Raw genomic sequence first — 24248 nt, 5'->3', positions numbered from 1 at the left:
GCAGCGGCGGCCCCTGGAACAGAAAAGCGATGGCGCGCGGCTCTCCGTGCCTCCTCCCCTCCTGCGCGGCGGAAGTGACGCTCCTGCCGGCGCTGGCTGCGGCGGGCGCTGCGAGGCGGCCATGGGCAGGAAGGAGCGCGGTGAGCGGGGCGCGGAGCGGGGCGGGCGGGGGAAACCGGCGGGGGAGCGGAGCGGGGCGGGCAGAGCCCTGCGGGGTGTCGCGGGCTCGGGTGGCGGCCCCGCCGCCTCCTCACGGCTGCGGCTTCGCTCGCAGATAAGAAGAAGTCCAAGAAGCGCCATTACGATGAGGACGAGGAGGATGATGATGAAGCTCCCGGCAAGGAGTCGCAGGAAGCGGTGCCGTCCGCGGCGGGGAAGCAGGTGGAGGACAGCGGCACCAAGGTGGACGAGTACGGGGCCAAGGATTACCGGCAGCAGATGCCCCTGAAGGCCGACCACGCCTCGCGGCCCCTCTGGGTGGTGAGTGCGGCCGCGGGGCTGCAGCTGCCCGGCAGCGGGACGCGCTGCGGGCCCGGGCGGGCGGGCCGGCCGGCTGCTGCGCTCTGTCCGCACCGGCGGTGGGGAAGGGCTGACAGGGACGCGATCGCTTTGCGGGTTTTCGCCCGCGGAGAAGCCGGGACGCTGGCGCAGAGCGCCCGCTCCGCTCTCCGGAGTCGAGTGCGGGTCCTGCAGCCCCACGGGGACGCTGCCGGCCCTGCCTGGAGCCCCCGGGATGCCCGGGGGAGTCGCTCCTGTCCCGGCAGCTGCGTCCGGGCCCCCGCTCTGTCGGGCACTCCTTGCTGTGGGTCTGCCGTGGAGCGGCCGGGGCGGTGGAGCACTGGAGCACTAGACCCCTAACCCGGGTTAGGGAGGTAAAATCGGTTGTGGATGTGACACGAGCAGGATCTGTTGTTGCGACGACACAGTAACGGGGTTTGTGTGTTGGGATCGAGCAGCTTTAAACCAGGCTGATCTCATCTTCTGGAGCTTGTACTGGTTGTTTTCTCTGCCCTGAAAGGGACATCGATAACCCTGTGCAAGACACAGCCAGCAGCATAAGCGCGTAGAGATGGTTGCCCTGCTAGTGTCTGCAGGACATCTGTTACTGAATGCTGTGACGCACAAGTGTCATCTCTCCTCCACTTGCTGTGCGTGACATGAGTGAGGAGTTCTGTTTTGTTTCAGGGAATAGTGCTGGAAGCTTGCTTCTGCTCAAGTAGTTTGCTTAGCATTATAAAAGAAAAATACTGTAACATGTTAGTCTGGAAAATCTTAATCGATCTGGGTGTGGTTTCTTCTTAGTGCCGTAGAATGGACACAGACAAATCAATGCCTGGACCCTTTCAGAAGACAAAAGTGTTATGTTCCTGTGTCTTCTTTCTTTTTCTTGTAACTTCGTTGTTAAGGCAGATATTTTTTTGAAACCCTGTTACACGTTACTACCTAAATAGCGGATTGTCTCTTTGACTTTATAGGAAACTCCTTATTTTTCTCAACTAACACTGTTGTCCCTTCAACATTTCTTTTTCTTTCCATAGGCTCCTGATGGACATATTTTTTTGGAAGCCTTTTCTCCAATTTACAAATATGCACAGGACTTTTTGGTTGCCATTGCTGAGCCTGTGTGCAGACCGACCCACATTCACGAGTACAAGCTGACCGCTTACTCACTGTACGCTGCTGTTAGCGTGGGCTTACAAACAAGTGACATCACAGAGTACTTACAAAAACTGAGCAAGACTGGTGTCCCAGATGGAATAGTTCAGTTTATCAAGGTAAGACTATTTTATCGGCATTGGAAAGATGTTTGTTGCAACTAGTAAAAGCCTTCTTTGATGCTTCTACTTAATTGATTTCTTTTTTAATCAGTAATTCATTGGTTTTGCTGTCTTATCCTGTTCTGTCACTGTTTCAAGAATACAGAGGATTTATCTTATTTTTTGTTTTTTTTTTTTTTTTTTTTATAGTATATATCTCACAAATACTGTTTCCACAATGTATCTTGGGTGTAGTTTATAGCTTTTAAACAAAAATAAGTATACCACAGTGTCTGCGTACACGGTTTCAGCCAGTAGAAATGGTGTGTGAGGAAAGTTTCTTCAGATTTGCTCTGGAAGACAGTGTGGGAGGCAGTCTGGAGTGGTCAGGCGCTATAAAATGTAGTTTACAGTGTCCTACAAGTATGTCCGTGCAGTCTTGGAAGGAGATTGGAACTGGATATAAAACCTGAATATCTGTGACTGATCTGTGTGAGATGTGTGTTCTACGAATACCTTTTCAGGTTAGTTCCATAAGCATAACAGTGTCGCAAGTAAATACTTTCTGATACCGTGCTTCTGAGACCCAAACTGCACCGCAGCCTTTGGTCCCAAATCTGGAATTGCCATTTTGTGTATTCCTGATGACCGCTGTGGTTCGTTTGCAGCTCTGCACCGTCAGCTATGGGAAGGTGAAGCTGGTACTGAAACATAACAGGTAAGTGGCTTCTTCCTTAGCGAGGGGGCTGAGGGGGTTCTCTGGAAGCACAGCTGGGCATGAGGGAGCGCTCCCAGGAGCTGTTTGGTCTCACAGCTGAGTGTAACATCTGTCAGGACACCATCACATTTTCAGCTGTTGAAAATGTTCGATATATTAGTCAATGAATGCAGTTTGGCTGTGCTGAGCTACTAGTGGTTATCATTATGTTGTTAAAAGTAGGTTGCAATTTGATATCCTGTATTGTTTCTTTATTGCTTCAACTTGTAACATACCCTTAAGATTTTTAGATGATTGTTTCATGTATTCACGCCTAATTTACATGAGCCTGGTCAGGCAATTTTTTTCTACAGCCATCCTTTAGTCATGTGTATTCTGCCCTGTATTTTGTTATTCAGGAAGGGTAAGCAAATCCGTTGGTAAAGAGGTGTGTGTTTTTTCCTGGCTTGAATCTGTTTTGTTTTAAAGATACAAGATAACATTGGAAGGGACCTTGAAAGGCCAGCAAGCTTAGAGCTGACCAGTTTTATCTAAACCTGTGATTCGGCAGTAGGGAAAGGGAAGAGAGAGACAGCAGAAACCTGAAGCCTGTGTCTGCACCTTGCCTGTGTTTTCTTTTTCTCCCTTTATTTCTTTTGCAAAGTTCTGTGTTGTCTGACAGACACAGATAAACCCAGGGACTATAACCTGATGTTCCACTTGTGCTGCTGCCTTTTGGAACCTGCTGCTTTGGGTAAAACTAACGCTAGTATGGCAAGCAGCTGTCTTGCTTTCTTCTTAGGTATTTCTGAGAAAAAGATTTCTCCCTTCTCGGTTCAGACTTAAATCCCTCTAGGCTCATGTTTTAACTGTGATCTCCAACCAGCGTCATTATTGATGGATCTTCAGGGAGAGAAACAGTTTCAGAATGCATTAAACTGAAAACCATCTAAAAATTTTAAAATTTTGTCTTTTAGGCCTTTTTGGTCCTGTGGCCAGGTCTTTAAAGCATCATATACAGTGTTTTTACAGGCTCGCCTTAATTCAATCTCAGAAACATTCATTTATGTCACAAATAAGACATGTATGTGAGAGCTGTCTCAGCAGTTCTGCTGGACTTTTCCCACTCGTGTTATGCTAGAGAACATTTGGGCAAGATGGATAGCTGTGAAGTATATGACACTTTTGGTATGAGGCATCTTTTAAAGATTTTGATTGCCATAATTTCTTTATTTTTAAATTATCACCCTCGAGATGGGATACTTCAGAGTGCACTTGGGGTAGCCATATATGTTTAAGTACGTATGCCACTCTTTCTGTAAGTTATTCAGTTATTCATAAAAATGTTTTTCTTTGCTCTTTAATTTTAGGTATTTTGTGGAAAGTACCCACCCTGATGTCATTCAGCAGCTTCTGCAAGACCATGTTATTAAAGACTGTCGGCTACGAAATGCTGAGGGTGAAGAAACAGAGCTCATTACAGAGACGTTCACAAGTAAATCAGTGGTATGTTTGGGCAGGTTTTACCATGATTGCATGAACATGAGAGAAACTGTTGTAGTTTGGACAGGTTGTTGGGTGGTTGTTGTATCAGCAGTTGCTTTGAATTCTGTCAGCAATGATCTGTGTCTCTTTAGTAAGCCCAAATTTGGGAGGGGTTGGTGTGTGTCTTTAATGAAACCTGGAGTGAAAATCCCTGTCCATCTCTTCCAGATTTCCAAATCCAGTGAAGGTGGTGCGGGTCCTTCAACATCGCAGGGAACAGATGCTCAGAGTAAACCAGATGTCCCAGCCGACTTATTTGAGTTTTATGAACAGATGGACAAAGATGAGGAGGAAGAGGAGGAGATGCAGACAGTGTCTTTTGAAGTCAAGCAGGTATGAGTATTTTAGTCTCTGCATTTGTTGCTTTGGGGAGATGTGCCCAGGACTTGCAAATAAGTGTGAGAACTTAATGTAAATTACTGTGGCTCTTTCTTTGATAGGGGAGATCACTCGGAGTCATTAACATTCCTTTTGCCTTCCAAAATCTTAAGATTTTCCTCTTCAGTACAGACGGTGTGGCACATTGGGCCTTGTTCCTTGCCTGCCTGCAAGACATAGTTCTATTTGGGTTTTGGTGTTTTTTTTTTTTTCCTGTGTTTCTGCTTTGTGATTCATATTTGCAGAAGAAACTCTTGATGTTTCTGATTCCGTAGCTGGAGGTTGGAGCGCAGGCCTGGCTGGACCTTCAGAGAGCTTTTGTAAAATTCCTCAGGTTGTTTTTAGACTTGGTGATTCTAACCAGGTCTTACCGGGGAAAATGGAATTTTTTAAAAAATGTAAGTTAGTGGCTATTTTGTTAATTTAAAAAAAAAAAAAAAAAAGAATAAACCAAAAACCTGGTGGTGATTGAATCAACCTGTCATTGTGGTGGAATAACTGCATTGCCCATGTATGGAGGTTTTCCAGATAAGAGATGTAGAGTTTTGGTAGGTCCTTCTGTGTAACACAGAACCTTTTGTGTCTGTTACTGAGCTCTTTGCTGCAGCACTTCAGGGTGCAGTTGAGTCACTGCCAGATAAACAGCATACGTGAGATAAACGTGTCATGGTCTTCCATCTGTCTGAATAGCCCTCTCTAATATTGACTGTTACTTAAAATGTTTGAAGGAGGTGAGGGTTGTCACAAATAAAGATTTGTGGAACAAACTTTAATTCTTGCAGACTTCATGAGCATAAAAGATAAATGTGACTTCACATGGTACTACATAATGTGTTTGTTTGGAAAAGAGAGAATTAATTCGTATGTGGAGAATTTACCGTCCAAAGCTTTGTTTCTTCTTCAGGAGATGATTGAAGAGCTCCAGAAACGTTGTATCCACCTGGAGTACCCTTTGCTGGCAGAATATGATTTCAGAAATGATTCTGTGAATCCTGATATTAATATAGATCTGAAGCCTACAGCTGTCCTCAGGCCCTATCAGGAGAAGAGCCTAAGGAAGATGTTTGGGAATGGACGAGCCAGATCTGGTGTCATTGTCTTGCCATGTGGTAAGTTGCTGGGTTGACTTTTAGGGGTTTTGTTCTTCTATTTGCCTGTAGTAAAGTAACTTCCAAATATAGCAACTGCTTAGCTTTCAAACAGAAGTGGGGTCGTGTTCTGAGTACTGGGTTGCAGAGTCCTGTTGGTTTTTAGTGAGTGAGGGGTGAGGCTGTGGGGAGAGCTCAGCTGAGCAGCTGTCAGTGTCCCTGCAGTGACTGAAGAACTGGGCTGTGGTAGCTTCAGGTTTGTGCTTCTACTGCTCCCTCTACATCACCTCTGCTGATCTTCCAGTGAAATGTAAAGCTGTTGACACTGGAATCATTTGTTCTGTGGTTGGGAATAGGGAGATGGGAGGGAACTAGGAATAATAATGAGGAATGTGCAGATTGGGACAATCTATGGAAAGCAATGGAAGAGGGAGAGAACAGGAGATGACACAGCTGTGCCCTCGGTATTGGGGATGGAGGGGGCACATGGGAGATGCAGCAAGGGCCTGAGAGAGTGTGTGAGGGATGCTGGAGGGAGTGTGGAAGAGGAAAGACTGAAGGGCTTGCTGTGTAGGGGAATGGACACAGCTGACAAGGGCAGCAGGACAGATCACATCTAGGGGAAGCTTTCTATAGCCACCTAGAATTTAATGTGCTTTTAAGTGAAGAAAGTGTTAAAATGATAGTTTCTAATTGGCAAAGCCATAGTTTACAATTATTTTCTTGAGAAAATATATTTCTGTGTCCAGTAGACAATTCGGCTGTTTTTTCAGAAGTGAATACTGTGTTTCTTTAAGACCACTGTTGTAAAGAACCAACAAAGAATTTGCCCTTACATGACTTAACACATCCTCTCGTGGTTTTCCTTTTTTTCCTTTGCTCTTTTTTTTTCTTTTTTCCTCCTACTCCATTGATACCTGAGAGATGACAAATGAATATCTCTGCTCTTCCTCTGCAGGTGCTGGCAAGTCTCTGGTTGGAGTGACAGCTGCATGTACTGTCCGCAAGCGGTGTCTGGTCCTTGGGAACTCCGCCGTGTCTGTAGAGCAGTGGAAGGCCCAGTTCAAGATGTGGTCCACCATCGACGACAGCCAGATATGTCGGTTCACTTCTGATGCCAAAGACAAGCCCATCGGCTGTTCTATTGCGATCAGCACATATTCCATGTTGGGACACACGACAAAAAGATCCTGGGAAGCAGAAAGAGTAATGGAGTGGCTTAAAAGTCAAGAGTGGGGCCTTATGATACTTGATGAAGTACATACTATCCCTGGTAAGGAAATGGTTTGCAAACCTTTCGTGTCACATGCATGTTAATGTTACTCTACTCTTAGAAGTGGTGGGGGTTTGCTGTCCTCCTCATGCTTAATAGAGTGAGTCAACCCATGGCTTAGGGTTTTAAGACAAGTAAGCTGCCTTGTACTTTTTCCAGTTTTTTTTTGCTGATGCTACAGAGTTTAACTGATGTTTAGTTTTCTGAAATCCTTCAAATCAGACTCTGTTCTCTCTAGTGGCAGTGTAAAATACAAGTGCCTTCTCCTTCTGTGTAGTTTGATAAAGTGCTCTTAAGATACCTGAATTACATCTGTATAATTTTGCTGTAGACAAATTTGAACAGGAGAGCAATTCCTCTGCCTTATTTTCTTTTGAAATGGAGTGGCACTGAAGACAGGCTTTTAATGTCTATTTCTACTTGATAAAATATGAGTAACCATAGTGATTACTGTCTAGAAATAGCTTCTATATTTGAAATTACTATGTAATTGAGATCCATACTGTTGGAAAGCAATAATGTAGTATTAAAATGTCTGTGGAATAATCCTGGCTAAAAATACCACCCAGGGTTCTCTTAGCAGCTCTACCTTGTTGTCATTATTCCATTTGAACAGTTTGGTGTCTACACAGTTGATGGATTTCAGAAGTAGACCTTGATGTTTAACTGCCATTTTATCAAGGTTGCATATTGCTGCCACTGTTCTTTCGCTTTTGTTCTTTCTTGTTTTCATAAAAATTAAGGTATAGTATCTCCTCTGTGATCTCTAGCACCACTAAAGAGGAGTAATTCTGCCATACACTAGAGGACCTGAACATGGCAGAGTCAGCCAAGAGTGCCTGTGTCATAGTTCTTTCTGTGAAATGCTATATGACCTAAAACAAGACATGTAACCTCTGAGTATATTAATTTTCTAACTTGGGAAATGGGAAATACAGATGTCAGAAGGTTTACTGGGATTTTCAGAGTACAATGAAGATGTAAAATAAAGCTGGAGTCGCTGTGAAGTTTTGCTGTAGCATAAATTTGTTAGGAATGTGTGTGAAACGGGGTAAAATTTCTGAATGCTGTGCTTGCTTTGTGTTCAGGAGTGGGTTTTTTTAAGTTGTAGCTATTTGTCTTCTAAATCCACTCAGGAAAGTAAACAGAACATTTGTCTTGCATTTCTTAGCAAAAATGTTCAGACGTGTGCTCACTATTGTGCAAGCTCACTGTAAACTGGGGCTGACTGCTACCCTGGTCAGAGAAGATGATAAAATCGTTGACCTGAACTTCCTGATCGGACCAAAACTCTATGAAGCCAACTGGATGGAGCTGCAGAACAGTGGCTACATTGCTAAAGTCCAGTGTGCTGAGGTGATGCTCTGCTTTTTGGTACTACCAGTGTTTATTTAGCATGCTTATAACTTTTAAGAATGATGTGTAAAATGTGAAGTATTAATATTGAACTGGGAAAAGAGGTGCCATTAGGACTTTTACTTTATAGCTTAGGCAAGGCTGGTGTTGGTCAAACCCAGTAGCCACATGTTCTTCAGAGTGGCTTCAGCGCTCTTTCTCCTTTCGGGGATCATGGTGCTTGATCAGCTGTCTCTGAGTCACCATTTGGAAATGTGAACAGTGGTTGCAGCACTGTAGACCTCGTTCGATGCAGTTGACATTTCTGTTGTCTGACATTGTACCTGCAACTCAGTTCTCTGATAGCGTCACATCGCGTTACAGTGAGTGTAACATCAGGGTACACTGGAAGCTGTGTTTTAGAGACTGCAGCTGGTAGATGATCTGTGGTCATTTAAGGAAAATTCTTGTAACTCTTAAAACAAAGAAGGATAGAAAGATAGTTTAAAAAACATAAAAAACACCTGCTTATTTCAAGCCTGAACGCACAAGGGTGAAAATTGAAAACATAAGACTGGATCTCACTATTTCTTTCCAATATATTGATTTGAGCTCTTTCCAGCATATGGGTGAGAGAAAAATCTGGTATCAAAGTGGAAACCTTTCACACAGGCCACATTAGAACATTAAAGTAACCTTTCTGGGTCAGACTAAAGCTCTAACTTGATAGATTGTCTCCAGTAATTGTCAAGGAAGGTATGTAGGGAAGAGCATAAAACCAGGGCAAGCATATCTCTTGCTTCTCCTGATACTTCTCCAAGCGTTCAGTTATTTATGAGCTTTATGTGGTTCCTGTGTAACCATCAATTGGTTTCTTTTTCATGAACCTGTCCAAACTTCCCGTTGAATGGAAGTAAAATTTAAGCAGCTACAACTTGCCATGGTGGAGTTTCATAACCTAACGTAGGGAAAACCCAAGAGACAGTTGTTTGGGTTTGTGGGTGTGTGTTGCTTGGGGTTTTTTGTTTGTTTGTGTTGGTTTGGGGAGGGGGGCATTTCTTTTTTGTTTTTTGTTTTGTTTTTTTGTTTTTAAAGCCTGTCTTGCTAATTTCATGGGCTTGTTCCTGGCTCTGGTACTGGAATAAAAGATACAGATACAGGTCAGCAGCTGTTCTCCTTTTGAACTTCGTGCAGGCTGGAGGTTGTATAAGGAAAGAAAACCAACACAACTATTTTTAAGTAATAGGATGCAAGTGCACAGCATCTAAAAAATAACTAGGTTGAGGGGAGAGTAACCAGTCTGCAAATTCAAATCTGACTTTTCAGGCACTTTGGTTAATTCTGACTTGGGAGCATAATTCTCGCAGTCCCTGATCTGCCCTCCAGACATTGAATAGTGAAGCATGGGTGGCCTTTCTTCTGAACAATGTGAAAATTTTGCACGTTTATAATTCTTTAGGCCAGTGTTTTGAAATAACATTCCATGGGCCTACCAAAAGCAAAGAATCATAACCAGCAGTGTTGATGGCTGGTAAATAACAATCTAATACGCGCACAACTACATTGCACGCTTGTTTGGATTTTCTTGCTGGGTTGTTGGGAAGTAGCATGTTTGATCCCCTTGCCATATTGCCCTGGTTTGCCTGTTGGCTGCGGTGCGTTGCAGGTGGCCAGAGGGCAGCGCTGCTGCTGGCCAGGGCAGGTCACGGGCACTGCAGGGACTCCAAATAGAACAGGCAGCACAGCTCAAAGAAGTTTTAAGAAAAGAGAACAAGCCTGTTTTCAATTTTCAGAGTTTTGTAATTTACAAATTATGTTTTTATTGCCAGCTGCCGTGCAAAGTCTTGGGCTTGGAGTGCATGTCTTGCAGAATGTAAAAATGGAAAGATCATTGGGGTGAGAAGTAGATTTTATCCATATCCAAATCCAGAAGAGAATGCAAATGCAAATAAAAATATATCAAGTTTCCCTTGTAGTCAGAGGCACTGAGCAATAGAAGAGTTATTTTACTACAATCAAATGTTCAGTATTCATATCTCTTTCTCACTTTGAAATATTCTCTTCTGATTTACAAATTTTAAATCTTTCCTATAGACAGTGTACAATAACAGCAGCTTAATCAACGCATATATTTACTGTTAATGTAGACAAGGGATGAAAAAGGCCTCACATAGCATTTAACTCACTGGAAAAAATGCTTTTAAACACAAAATTAGTTCTTAACAGTACAAAACAATTCAGGTTGCTTGAATAAACTCATATAAGTTGTCACATAACTTCCTTAGCTGAACAGTGATTATGAAAGAGACTTTTCTTCCCAGTGTTCTGTTAATTTGTACTGTGCAACGGATATGGGGGAATCACCCATGTACAGCAGAATGAATGTCTTCTATATTATATACACTATAGATAGTGTCATTGCATTGACATAAACTTTTAAACTTCATAATACATTCTTTTTTTATGCTACAGTAGAAAAAATATCTCAGTGAGCGTAGCCTGTGCAGTGCTGTGATTTGTCTTTACATAAGAATATCATTGCTTAGGGAAACTCAGGGAAAACTTCTAATCAGTCTTACTCTTTTGAAAGTTGTAGACTCAATAGCTCTTAAAATAAAGGTGACTGTGAGTATATGAAAAAAAGACTAGGAAATTTGTTCTGCTTTGAGCTTTCAGAATGTGGATGAAAATTAATTTTTATGGAAAAAACTTTGCTGTGACAGGGCAACTACACAGTTCATTCTATTAATTATTATTCTCTGTAAAAAGTAGTAACATTCAGTAAAATTATTAAGTATGAAACATAAAGAAAATACTTTCCAATCCTGTTCCAATCTGGCCACTTATTTCTGTCATGAATCTCGCTGCCAAAGCATTTTGAAAGGCCAGAATACTAATGAGGTTAAACAGAGCTGGGCAGTGCCAGAGACTACACCAACCTGTAGCTTTCATTTTAGTATAGAAATTACTGTGTTAAATTTTGTAGCCTGTGCTATACAGAAAGTTACAATGTGTTATCATCTCCCCAATGTCTTTTCAATTCCTATGTGAATAAAATAAATAATGGAGCATTAATGTTTTTTGTGTGTGTGTGTATATTTTTTAATTCTAGGTTTGGTGCCCAATGTCACCTGAATTTTATAGAGAATACATAGCTATCAAAACAAAGAAACGGATACTGCTGTACACCATGAACCCAAATAAATTCAGAGCCTGCCAATTCCTGATTAAGTTTCACGAGCGACGAAATGATAAAATCATCGTATTTGCTGACAATGTCTTTGCCCTGAAGGAGTACGCAATCAGACTCGGGAAGTAAGTGTTCACAACCAGCGATGGCGCTGCTGTTTTTCTCCTTCCTGCAAAACTGCCTTGTAATCTCACAGCTTTCAGTTGTCTTTAGATATTTCTTGTAATACTTTGATTTATCTCCAGTCCTCCTATATAAAAAGGAGCTCAGGAGGGTGTTTTATTGGCACTACAACACTATTTTGGTGTAGAAGCGGTTAAAAAGAACCTTTGTTCAGCACTTGCCTCCAGGATTTCTATGAAAGACTTAGTATTTCTCCACCCATTTCATTATTATTATTAAAAGCCAGTGGAAAAAATGAGGGGCTTTTAAAAACTGTAACTAGAACTATTTCTGCAACGGACGGTAGCTATTTTGAGACCCAGGGCCTTCCATTTCAGGTTCTCAGAAGGTCTTAACCTTGTCTAAAAACCTAAGGCAAACTTTTTGGGCATCTGTGCTGTACCAGTGCATTGCCTAGAACTACTGTAATCATGTAATAAATGAAAGCATATTGCTTCCATTAGCTCCTCAGCTGTCTTAAATTACAGTATCACAGTATGTTTGGGATTGGAAGGGACCTCAAAAGATCATCCAGTCCAATCCCCCTGCTGGAGCAGGAACGCCTAGGTGAGGTCGCACAGGAATGTGTCCAGGCGGGTTTTGAATGTCTCCAGAGTAGGAGACTTCACAGCCCCCCTGAGCAGCCCGTTCCAGTGCTCTGTCACCCTCACTGAGAAGAAGTTTTTTCTCAAATTTAAGTGGAACCTCTTGTGTTCCAGCTTGATCCCATTACTCCTTGTCCTATCATTGTTTGCCACCGAGAAGAGCCTGGCACCATTCTCATGGCACTCACCCTTTATATATTTATAAACAGTAATAAGGTCACCGCTCAGTCTCCTCCAAGCTAAAGAGACCCAGCTCCCTCAGCCTTTCTTCATAAGGGAGGTGCTCCACTCCCTTAATCATCTTTGTTGCTCTACGCTGGACCCTCTACAGCAGTTCCCTGTCCTTCTGGAACTGAGGGGCCCAGAACTGGACACAGTATTCCAGATGGGGTCTCACCAGGGCGGAGTAGAGGGGAAGGAGGACCTCTCTCGATCTACTGACCACCCCCCTTGTAATACACCCAAGGATGCCATTGGCCTTCCTGGCCACAAGAGCACAGTGCTGGCTCATGGTCATCCTGTTGTCCACCAGGACCCCCAGGTCCCTTTCCCCTACGCTGCTCTCTAATATGTAATTTCCCAACCTATACTGGAACCTGGGGTTGTTCCTGCCCAGATGCAGGACTCTACACTTTCCCTTGTTAAATTTCATCAGGTTATTCCCCGCCCAACTCTCCAGCCTGTCCAGGTCCCGCTGGATGGCAGCACAGCCTTCTGGCGTGTCAGCCACTCCTCCCAGCTTGGTGTCATCAGCAAACTTGCCGATAGTACACTCAATTCCCTTGTCCAAATCGTTAATGAATATATTGAATAATATTGGCCCCAGTACTGACCCCTGAGGCACTCCACTAGATACTGGCCTCCAACTGGACTCCGCACCATTGACCACCACTCTCTGGCTTCTCTCTTTAATGACTCTAAAATGAGTGTAGCTATGGCAGGTGATACAAATGGAGTTTCATGAGGAATTTAGCATCAGTGTGTTTGTAGGATTAGGAGAGGGATCATCAGGAAGAGCATTTGCCAGGATCAGGCATAGAGAATTGTGCAGAATAAGCGCAGAGCTGGCCTCATCCTTTCTTTGACAAGCCCAAATAGCGCCTTGCTTGCTGCAGGCTGTGGGGCGTTTGGACACAATTTCACATCAAGGAGTTTCAGCCATGCTTCTTAGCAAAACCACAAACGAGCCCTACGCTGTGCAAAACTCGTGATCCGTTTTGACTGTAGTGTAACAGCCACGTTGGCTGGCGCGCTGTGACATCAAGTAGTAAACAGAGTTAATGGTGCTGGATAAATTCCAGCACCCATGATCTGTTTCATCTCTTTTTTTTTTTTTAATCTGTCTGGACAGAGATTAGCTGTAATGATGCCTCTGGAATGTCTCTAGCACTGTTCAGTGCACCACAGAAAAAGCCTTTAGCAAAGGCGATGCTGGGAGGGGGTGCTTGCTAAGTAGGAAGTTCTAGGTTATTCTGTTCTTAATAAAAAATATGTTCGAACCCTTTCTTGGTGGGTTTAAGAAACAGAAGGCTCACAAATGCTTTAGCTTCAGTTTAAATCTTCCTTGGGGATTAAAACTGTCACAACTTAAATATTAAAAGAAATTCCAAATAAGGCTTAAAAATACTACTGAATGCTACCAATTGAATAATAATGGTATTGTTTCAGAGTTGACTCATTTGCCACTTTCATTTTTAGCTGTGTTTTTTCTAAAAATCTGGTTAAATACGCTAAAGAGAAGAATTAGATTAGAGGTGACTGGGATTGTTTGGTAAATGAAAAACTAGAGTAAAGTTTGTAGTGAAGAAAGCAAGAGGAGGCAATGCACAGGAATTGGTTCAATAAGAATAACAAACCTTAGTACTGTGCCATGCATGTGTGTGTTCACCTGCTACCAACGCATTTGCGATATTAAAAGTTAAATGAAGCATTTGAGGTTGACTCCTGGTGTTAGAAATAATGTATGGAAGTGTGAACCAAATAGAAATTGTATTTGGAGAAGCTTGTTAACAAGCATTTGGAAAAGTAGTGCAACAGATGGAAAAGCAGTGGCTGTGCGCTCCTCTCATTTTTCATGTGGGCTTTGCCATTTCTAGCTGGCTCGCTGGGGTTTTGTTTTGTTTTGGTGGTTTTGTGGTTTGTTTTTGTTTTGTTTTTAATCTGCTTAGATGGAAGGAAAACAGCCAGACTCTAGGCAGCATCTTGGAAAATTCCTAGTAGCCCCAGTTACCCATGAAGTCTGTGAATGATTGAGAGTTTGTGTGAGCCTTCTGGATCGAGATATTAAATGTTCCAGGTGATTCATTGTCAAACATTAGAAACCTTGGGTGAAATGCCACTGTGAGCTGCTCGTAACCATGGAATGTTTGGGACCTTGTTCCCATTTCCATAGGTCCAGAAGGTATTAGGAGGGGCAAGAGTTCAGCTGCAAAAGCAAAAATAATTTTCCTAGAACATCCAGCCGCCAGTTTGTGACACTCATCGCACCATTGCTAGAGAAGCCTGGCTTTTCAAGTGTTTAAATAAGAAGCAAAGGTTGCAGCTGTCAATCTGCTAACTCAGTGGATTTGAGGGGAAAAAAATCTCTTAACAGCTGCTTTCAGTCTTTTCATGTAGGCTTAGCAAATGTATTCAGTCTTTTGATCTACAGCTTCATGGGTGCACGTAATTGCAAAACATTTATAACTGTCAGAATTTCTGACGGACTGGTTTGCTGCAGAGGGTTCCACAAACAACTGGGTAGCTGCCATAAAGAGCCAAACAAGCTAAAAGTAAAATATAAGCTGTACCAAAATGTTTTGGGTTTTTATCAATTCAAAAATGTACTGTGCTCCCCGCCATGGTGAATTAGTACCTCTTAAGAAATGACTGAGAAATCTTGTGTATGTTCTTTTCAGACCCTATATATATGGTCCTACTGCACAGGGAGAGAGAATGCAAATTCTACAAAACTTCAAGCACAATCCAAAAATCAACACTATTTTCATTTCCAAGGTGAGGACATTCAGTGTGTCATTGTACCCATCTTCAAAGTGAACTTTATTTAAGAGCGAGCTATACGTGTATGTAACGCATCTGACGTCTATATGTGGCAGCTCACAAAGGTTTACTTTGTATTAAGTCAATCTTTACGATATATGGAGATAAGACATCGCTCAGAGGCTGCTGCTGTGTTGCAGGTTGGTGACACGTCCTTCGATCTGCCGGAAGCCAACGTTCTGATTCAGATCTCATCCCATGGTGGGTCTCGAAGACAGGAGGCTCAAAGACTGGGACGAGTGCTGAGAGCCAAAAAGGGTAAATGAGGTGGTGGTTGGGCTCTGGACCTTGGGTCATAGTATCGTGTTGCTGTGGAGAAACTGGATGTTCGTTGTATTTCTTGATCCTGTCCTTGGACTATGTTTTAGTTAAACAGAATACACCTATATACCGGTGAATGAAAATGAAGCATGGTCTGGGTCAGTAAAGCTTTGTATTGGGAAAACTTCCAAAGGGCAAAAAAAGCTGAAGGAAAACTAACTTTTTGTTCTTTGTTGGTTTCTTCACTTTTTAATTCCTTGATAATTTCCTCAACATTAAGTAGTTTTAAAATCCCATAGTATTACTCTAAACAGCAAGTCTCTAGAAAGCACATTTTTGATACTGCAGATTATTTTCTTTTAAAAATAGGACTTGGTTTCCAACTAGTTTTGTTTTTGCAAAACATAACCAGGGAGCTTTTTGTTTAGAAAAATGATTCCTAAAACACTTTCCAATTGCACTTAACATCTGCATATGTTTCTTTTCTGTGCAATTTGTGCTTGCTACAACCAACGCTTCATTTGAAAATGCATACACGCCACATGTTATTAACAAAGTATTAATGAAACCTTGGGTTTTAGAACAGATATTTGGGTAATAGATCTTTGGGATTTTAAGTTTAAAAAAAATAAGTTATATGCAGCCTCTTACACGCTGGGCTTCAAATAGCCCTATGAATTCTTAGGTGAATATCTTTGTCTCACCTTTTTTTAATGTGAAAACACTGCAAACTCTGGTTTACAATGACAAAACTTTTCCTTTGTCTATTTGTATTGAACTTCTCTGACATGTGTTGCAATCCTTGCTCCTGACTTTTTACATCTTCTTCATGTAATAGGCTTAAAAATAGTTTTGTCTTTCACCTTGCCTAGCATAATAAAGAAGCAGATTCTTCTCAGGACACCAGTGTAATTGTGTTAGTCTGCATTGCTTTTCCATTTTTTTTTTCCTTTTCACCCATTCTCAAGTTATTACAAACAAGAGTAGAAATTTCCGTGCTGCGTGCTTTGTCGGTCAGTTTGTGTACGGTCTGGGTGCAACTAAACTTTGCAAATTGTTTTTGTGGAGAGACAATTTATTTAAACACCTGTTTTCAGTGTGCAGTCTTTTTTTTGTTCTTGGTTGCAGTGTTCCAGGTGGAACTAATCACTCACTGTCTTTGTCTCCTAGGCACGGTTGCAGAGGAATACAATGCCTTTTTTTATTCCCTTGTGTCCCAAGACACTCAGGAAATGGCATATTCGACAAAGCGACAACGGTTTCTTGTGGATCAGGGTTATAGTTTCAAGGTAAATTGTCCCTTCTGTTCATAATACTTGTGGCCTAAGAATGTAACTTTGATATTCTTTCTTGTTAGTATTAGGTCAAATACTTGAGAATTCTGGTTGTGGAATGTATTAATTAAGGTTTTGCTTGCAAGCAGGAACTGTTCTGGTGTTGTTTTATCATCTGTGTTACAGTGAGGGTAGATACAAGTAGCTTAGTGTAGCTTTTAGTGAGGTAATGATTCTAATTTCTAACCAAGCACTCGCTGGGGACTGTAGCACTTTACTTGTGTGGTTGGATTATATTCATGCTTTTCAGTTGTCCATCCATGCAGGGCTCGTGTTGTACGTGATCATACTGGTTGCACAGAAAGCATAGCGGGTGGGTATTCATGTTGCAGCGGCCAGCAGCAATTCAGAAAACTTCCAAAGCATCACAAGTCACAAACAAGTTCCAAAGAACTCCAGTCTCAGACCAGTATTTCCCTGTGGGGAGAAGATATTTTTCCTTGTGGCTAAAGACAATATACAACAGGCAGGATTCATCTGTCCTGCATTCATCCATATGATTCTGAGCATCATCAAGTTAGGGGTCTGAAGTGTCCAGCAACCCCTTCCAAAACAAATACCTTTCAGAGATGTTTGTCCACACACTAATCCCGTGGACCATTTCCACAATGCTACCCAAAGCCTGCAGTGGTACAGAAAACCTGTCAGGTTGACCCCGGTGGCTCTGTCTTAGCAGATGGAGGTGTTCAGACTGTTCTTACTTAGCCTTCACCAACAATTTGACCTTCCTCTTGGAATTTTCTCTGCACAGAAGAAAGTATGTCACCCACATCACTGGGTTGAATGTTAATTGATTAAGAAATGACAGAATTTACTGCAGGAAAAGACTGTTACTGCAGAGTAGAAATCTTCTTACGTACAACATGCTCCTCAAAATACAGAACATTTTCAGTGTTGACAATGTCACAGCACTGTGACTTGAGAGTCAGAAATCTTCCTTTTGTAAAGGACTTAATGCTTTCTAATTTCTGCAGACATACTTGAAAATTGATTGCCCCTTGTACTTCAGTCTATTATGTATCTCTGTGTGTCATCTTCTTCCAAATATAAAATCTCATTTTACCAAAGCTCCTCTATTTTATAGATTTCATGGTGTATTTATTTTTCTTTTAATCTGTGGGCTGCCCCATAGGCTCATCTGTTTGGTTGTTAAAGGCAACAGAAGTCATGACAGCTCTTGCTTTTAGGTAGATAATTCCTTTACAAAACTGGAGTTTACTGCTCTGATTAGAAGCCTTCTCAGTAAGTAACATTGCGGAGAAGAATAATAACAGATTCGGCTCCCATACCCGCTATGAGGGAACAAGCTCAAGCTGATGTTGTTGACAGACTCATGCAAGGACTGGACGAGGCACAAGGGCAAGCGGCTCCCCTGGGTTGCGCTTGGGCTGGTTAGTTCAGAGCTTTTCCTCCTGAGGCACATGGGGAGTGTGGGACATCCCTGGGGGTAAAGCCTCTCTGAACTGCAGCTGTGCTGAAGTTAATAATGGCTCTGTAATCACTGGCCTATTAAAGAGAACTCTAAGGGGGTCCTTACACCCTGACATGTCAGATTCTTTATAGTTAAAGACCTTGTTTTGCTTTCTAGTCAATGTATTTTGACAAAATTGTAGATCAGTACTAAGCTGCAGCTAATTGCAGCAAAGGCATCTATGTGGCTATAGCCAAGAAGATTAGAGAAATCCCTTTACTTATATTTGAATGCCTTGGACTTTAAAATTAATAGAGAGGTTAAAATAGAGGGATTTTATTTTGTAAGGAAGACCAAGTCCTAGGAGCTTTGGTGTAGTACAGCAAAATACCAGAGCAAGTGGCAGCTGAGATTCTGGAGTGACGTTGTAGCTGACCACTACCAGAATGTTCTTTATTTGCAATTTAAGAATAAAATATAAGAATGTCTATTTTCTTCCATTTGCCAAACTTTAAGCTTTAGACATAGCTGCCAGCAAAGAATAATAGGGCTGGAAGAAACTTCCAATAAACCATCTATTGTTTCTTCATTCCAAGCCAGAGTCAACTGTGTATGTCAATCTCTGCAGATGTTTGCCACCTTATTCTTCCAAATATGGAGACTCTACCTCATTGTTAGGTGATTATTTCAGTGCTGATGTCTCCTCCTTCTGAATTTTTGTTCCTAAAATACTAAAAATTCATTACAGTTTTCTTTTTTTTTTCCCTAGGACTTAACCTTTTTACCCATTTCTCAATTCTATGCCTTTCATCAAAGAGAACTGAAATAGTATTTATTTGTTAGATCACATATTTTTTCTTTGCTTCTTAAAGAGGAGACTTGTAATCACAATTTACTGCTTGCAGTCTACTTATCTACTGCTTTTTTTTTTAATAGTTATTTACTATATTGCGTTTTTATTTAGAGGCTGAATGTAGGATATATTAAATTTTAAACCAATAGCGGAAGAACTCACTATAAGAATTGGGGATAACTTTGAACTTGCCATCTGTTGAACAGCTTAGAAAACCGATGATGCAGTGGGAATTCTTTCTGTTCTGTGAATCACGTTAGCACTGTTATGCAACCACAGCTAGAAACAGGCTAATATCAGTTTTGGTTTTTTTCCTTTTTATTTCTTTTTCTTTATTTTTCAGGTGATCATAGCACATGTGCTTCTAAATAAACTCAAAAATAATGGTGACCATAGTGTTCCTCTAGCCACATAGGCTGCTTCCCTGGGTAGATTCCTGAAGCAAGGACATCTCAGAAGCACGTCCATTTTCCAGTTAGACATTGCCATTGACAGCAGCCCACAACTCTGATTATTCATTCTAGTGGTTTACTACCTGTTTTTTCAAAAAGCGTACTTTGTGTTTAATGTGGATTTATTTTACCTTCAGCTGTATTTATATTTTTTATCAGACTTGTGATCGCATCTAGCCCACTTTACTGGGGCAGTTAGTTTCTAATTGTATTGACTCAAGCTGAAAAGGGCAGATGAGGAGGGGAAACACGACATAATCAAGGGAAGTGGCTGAATTAGATCGAAACTTGTTCGAGTTGGAAGCATAGTGGGAAAACTGAGGTTCTTATGTACAAACATGTTTAACAGAATGCATTTAACTGCAGAAAAAATACTTGTGCAATTTTCAAAATACCTCTACTTGAGAAAGCAAGCTGCCAGTTGTAAGGCTTTATAATAGAAGCTGAAGAGCTTTTCAGTTCTTCAGAAGAGGTTTTTCAGCGCATGGGGTTTATGACATTGTATTGCCAGTAGATGGCGTGTGCCCTGCATCCGTGGTTGTCAGATGGGCCACTAAGAATTTCAAAAAGAGCAAACGGAGCAGCAAAGTTCTCTTGTGTCTAAGTGCACAGATATGGAAGGAATCCTTTTGCTCTGCTCCTGATGCTTTGTTGCAGGTTGCTGCACTGTCTCTCAACAACTGATCATACATCTAATTTTTTTTAGGTTTTTTTCCCATATTCCTCAATATTTATTGCCAAAATTCTCAGGGTCTGGAAAACTACTGGATTGTTTTTGTTAAATATAAAGTACTAATTCTCAAACGAGGCAAATCTAGAGCCCACAGCATGAAGGTAACTTTGCAGTAAGTTGGATATGCGTCTGAGCTATGTGTGCTTTGGCCAGGTTCTTGGTCAAGCTGCTACAGATAGTGTTTGGCTGACATTCTCTGTCCAGAGCTGCTCTTTTCTTTCTTTTTGTTTTTCCTAAAGGTTTGTATTTTGCATCTCCAACTATACTATAACAAGGGATGTGTTACATATATGTATACAACTTTGCAACATTTTATATGCATCTTTGCTATCTGTAGTGTTAAACTGTTCAGATCATTAATAAAAGTGGAAGGCAGTTCCAACAGGACATGGAATTAGAAATACTTGTCTTGGTTTTGAATAGCTAACACTGAGCAGGAAGAGCCCTCACCTTGTTCTGTGCTGTTTCTTAGGTAATAACAAAACTTGCAGGCATGGAAGAAGAAGAACTTTCATTTTCATCCAAAGAAGAACAGCAGCAGCTTCTCCAGAAAGTCCTGCAGGCATCTGACCTGGATGCTGAGGAGGAAGTAGTTGCTGGAGAGTATGGTTCAAAGTCAGCTCAGGTAATGAAGAATGCTTTGAAAAGGATGACCACAAATGCGAACTGGACCATTCCGTTTTAATTCTAAATGTGATGGCATCATTGATGCCTTCGTATCTTTGTGAAACATTGAGGAACAGATACATTTTTGTAAGCTGCATTAGCACTTAGCTATTTGAGTAATTCAGTTGTTTGGCACTAGAAAGAAGTTAGACGTGGCATTCATGTCCTCCATCATATTTGCAAGAGAAGATGACACATCTGTTGTTACAGATTTTGAAGTAAATCTTCTAAGTCACAAGCAATGAAAATATTTTAGAACATTTTTATGACGCACATGTGTCACAGCACATGCTCCTTTGTGGTGGCACTGTGCTCCTCGAGTCGTGCCCAGAAGACAGAAGCATTAGGGCCTCTTCTGTTAATTTTCAAGAGAAGTTCTGTTATTGTACAGTGCAGTTTGACATTTTCAGCGACGGATACGAGAAAAATAAATAGCCTGAAACATTTATTGATACATAAGTTAAAATCAATCAACAATGTGGTCATTAATTTTTATGGTTAATTTTTAGCTAAATGGCACTGCACTGAAATGCATTAGGAATTCTCACTCTAAGGTATCTTTCCATATTAAACCGTACGTGTTTGTGTACTTATGGTGAGTGGCTGGCAGCAACTTTCTTTGTAGAAATTCTAAAGAAAAGGAATTTGGAAGGCTCTTTGGCATTAAGATCACTAAATGCAGAGTGCTGCCCAGCAGCCAGTGGACATCAGCAGGTTAGACTTGGACTGATCACACACTAAGCTCGTGGTTTTTCTCTCCTTACTTGCAGGTGTCACGTCGTACGGGCACAATGAGCTCCATGTCAGGAGCAGATGATATGGCTTACATGGAATACCACTCTGCACGGAGTAAAACATCTTCAAACAAACACATACATCCGCTATTTAAACGCTTCCGGAAATGATGTCCCTCATCTGTGCGTTTTGTTAAAACCGTGGATCCACGCACCTGTTTCCATAAATAAAAATATGGAGTTGATTTTCTGACACGTCCTTTAAAAGACTTTTTTTATATGCGTCTATATAGCCACACATTTACTTAGTGATATATGTGCTCTCATGGGTGAATGTGAAAGGAAAAAAGGAACTAAATCTTACCACAGGAAAGACATTATCCAGTAACTGGATCCTGTTCATACCTGTCTCTTCTTCAGGATAATGAATAGATTTTATTTCTGTCAGCTGAAGACCCTTTTTCAGAAGAATTCTGGAAATGTTTTGTAAATGAAGTTTTTACTGATGTTTGAAGTATTATTTATCTGATTATAGTGTCTACTCAATAAAATACTGTTTTTTGAAATGCTTAAAAATCATTCATTGAGCTGAACAAATCCTAATAGGAGCACTTTACATAATATTTTTAAACTGGGAGCTAATTTATACTTAATCTGTCTTTAAATTGTTTGGAAATACTTTGAAGTTCGAAGGCAAGAAGAAAGGAGAGACTCTGTCTCCAAAGTCAAGTCAAGTAAAGCATTACTAAACGCAAAAACATTCCGTGCTGCATTTCCCTCATTTTTCTTGCCACTGTTGAGAAGTTGCTCAAATAAAAGCTGTTTCCCTTGTCATTTGTATTCTATTTATTTACCATGCAATAAAACCATCATAACTGCTAAACAGTGCAATGTCACTACAGAAGTTATTATTGCATCAAAAAGCATTTTGACCTGTCATAAGGTAAGTTGGTAGCAGAGGTGTGAAGGGAGTCTGAGGCTTCTTTTTTCTTTATGAAGACTGAAGTACATTTCTAGAACATTTGAGGAAAAGTGGTGGTTTGTGGTAGAAAAATGCTTTTTAAATAATATCTGCTTAATATTGTAACAGTTACACTGCTTGGTGTTATCACATGAGTGTATTTTGCTGAGGGTTTGTAGAACTTTAGAAACAACCAATGAACTAATATTGGTCTTTTGATTCACAATAGGTTATTATAAATCTTTACCATACTGGAAGGAGTATGTATGATAGAGGTATCCTGGTTATATGACAAATGTGCTTCAGCAAAATACTGATTCTGTTTCTTACTAACATAAATCCACAAAACAAGAATATAAAAATATTGGAAGCATAATTCAGAACACATGGTGCTTGCTCTCGATCTCTATCAGAGTCAGGTGATTTTGAAAATGGAACTGATCTGGTTCAGTTTAAACTTCTGTTTAGTCCCTGAGACCTACCCCGTAACACATGGTTCTTCCTCTTCTGCAGAATCTTCTGCCTCACAAACTGGTACCAGCAGTGACAGTGCTTGAGTGGCTTACATGGAAGAGATTAATGTGCAGTACTCTGGTGCCACTTTCCTCTCCCAGTGTTAAAGCATTATCAACTTCTAATAGTGGTTTGTACCAGCTCTTGTGGCAAGTTAGTGGAAAAATGGTCATTTAATATAATGGGAGAGGTCTGTGATACTGGGATAGCTGAGCAAGTCAGGAAGCATCCCTCTGCATAATTTTAACATGCTTTAATAATTGCTTTGGAATTGTTCTCCACTCTTCATAAACTTGTTAAAAAAATAACCTAGTAAATGTGGAAATTATGTAGTAGTAATACTAATTGTTGTAATTGTTGCACTTGTAGTAGCTGGATTTAGGACAGTGCTGTAGTTCTCATGTAGTAAATCTTGGCTATGATGACTAATGATCTTATCTGTTAAGTAATGTGTCCCTGGAATGTAGTACTTTTCAGCGTCAAGTAAAGCATAATAATTTATGAGGTGAGAATGACTCTGTGCTTCAGTAATAGTATGTTGGTATTCAAACTTCAGATTTAATTACTCTGATATGATTACTGCAGTAATTACTGCCTGCTACTACTGCAGACTGTAGCTGTGAGTGGCAGGTGTGTATGCATTTACTCACTACAAAACAGTTGCTGCTGCACATGGCGTAGCACCTGCACTGCAATACGGTCGGTCGGTTCTGATTTCCAGGCAGAGCTGCTGCTTCAGCCGCTAAGAAACGTTCCTGGTGCCTGGGGCTGTTGCACTGGCCCCTCGGTGCTCCTGCAGTGCTGCAGGTACAACTCCTCATCCAACCATCGCAACAGGCTGCTCCGCAATTAGTCTGTAATCACAGCCGTCTAGGAAAATAAGTTGCCTTGTTGAGCCACACAGCTCAGCACTGGGTTTTGTCAGGAGGGTGTCTTCATTTGGAGCAGTACTGTAGACAGCAATTGTAACGCTCCACCGTGAGCAGACGGTGCGTGGTGGGCTCTCATGCCCTGCAGCCTGAATCCAGGGAACCTGGGCCCTGGCTCTCCTGGAGCGCAGTCAGGTCTTCACATGCTTTATCAGATGCTCTTGTTGGCCAGTCCTCTGTACAAATGGATAGTGAGATCCCTGCTAAATAGACCGTGGAAGCAACACGGCTGAGAGCTCCAGGTTTGCCTTGAAAAAGTTGCACAAGAGGCAGATCTCGCTTTCTGCCATTGCATTGCTGCACACACACCTTCACCTTTCTGAGACACTGCC

General features: G+C 41.4%; 1 protein-coding gene across 1 annotated transcript; it reads left to right on the top strand.

Moving 5' to 3' along the window:
* Nucleotides 1-74: 74 nt before the first annotated feature.
* Nucleotides 75-22347, top strand: ERCC3 (ERCC excision repair 3, TFIIH core complex helicase subunit). Its single transcript, XM_065841278.2, has 15 exons — nucleotides 75-140; nucleotides 275-480; nucleotides 1539-1775; nucleotides 2426-2475; nucleotides 3825-3960; nucleotides 4168-4332; nucleotides 5282-5486; nucleotides 6424-6738; nucleotides 7910-8094; nucleotides 11186-11388; nucleotides 14928-15024; nucleotides 15210-15327; nucleotides 16501-16619; nucleotides 20586-20738; nucleotides 21550-22347. Exons 1-15 carry the CDS (start codon nucleotides 122-124, stop codon nucleotides 21682-21684), a joined length of 2343 nt encoding a protein of 780 aa, XP_065697350.1. The 5' UTR covers nucleotides 75-121; the 3' UTR covers nucleotides 21685-22347.
* The last annotated feature ends 1901 nt before the right edge of the window (nucleotides 22348-24248 follow it).

The sequence above is a fragment of the Patagioenas fasciata genome, chromosome 7 (assembly GCF_037038585.1).
Source record: "Patagioenas fasciata isolate bPatFas1 chromosome 7, bPatFas1.hap1, whole genome shotgun sequence".
Classification (NCBI taxonomy): Eukaryota; Metazoa; Chordata; class Aves; order Columbiformes; family Columbidae; genus Patagioenas; species Patagioenas fasciata.
Note: the sequence above shows the minus strand (reverse complement) of the source record. Positions and strands in the feature narration are given on the sequence as shown.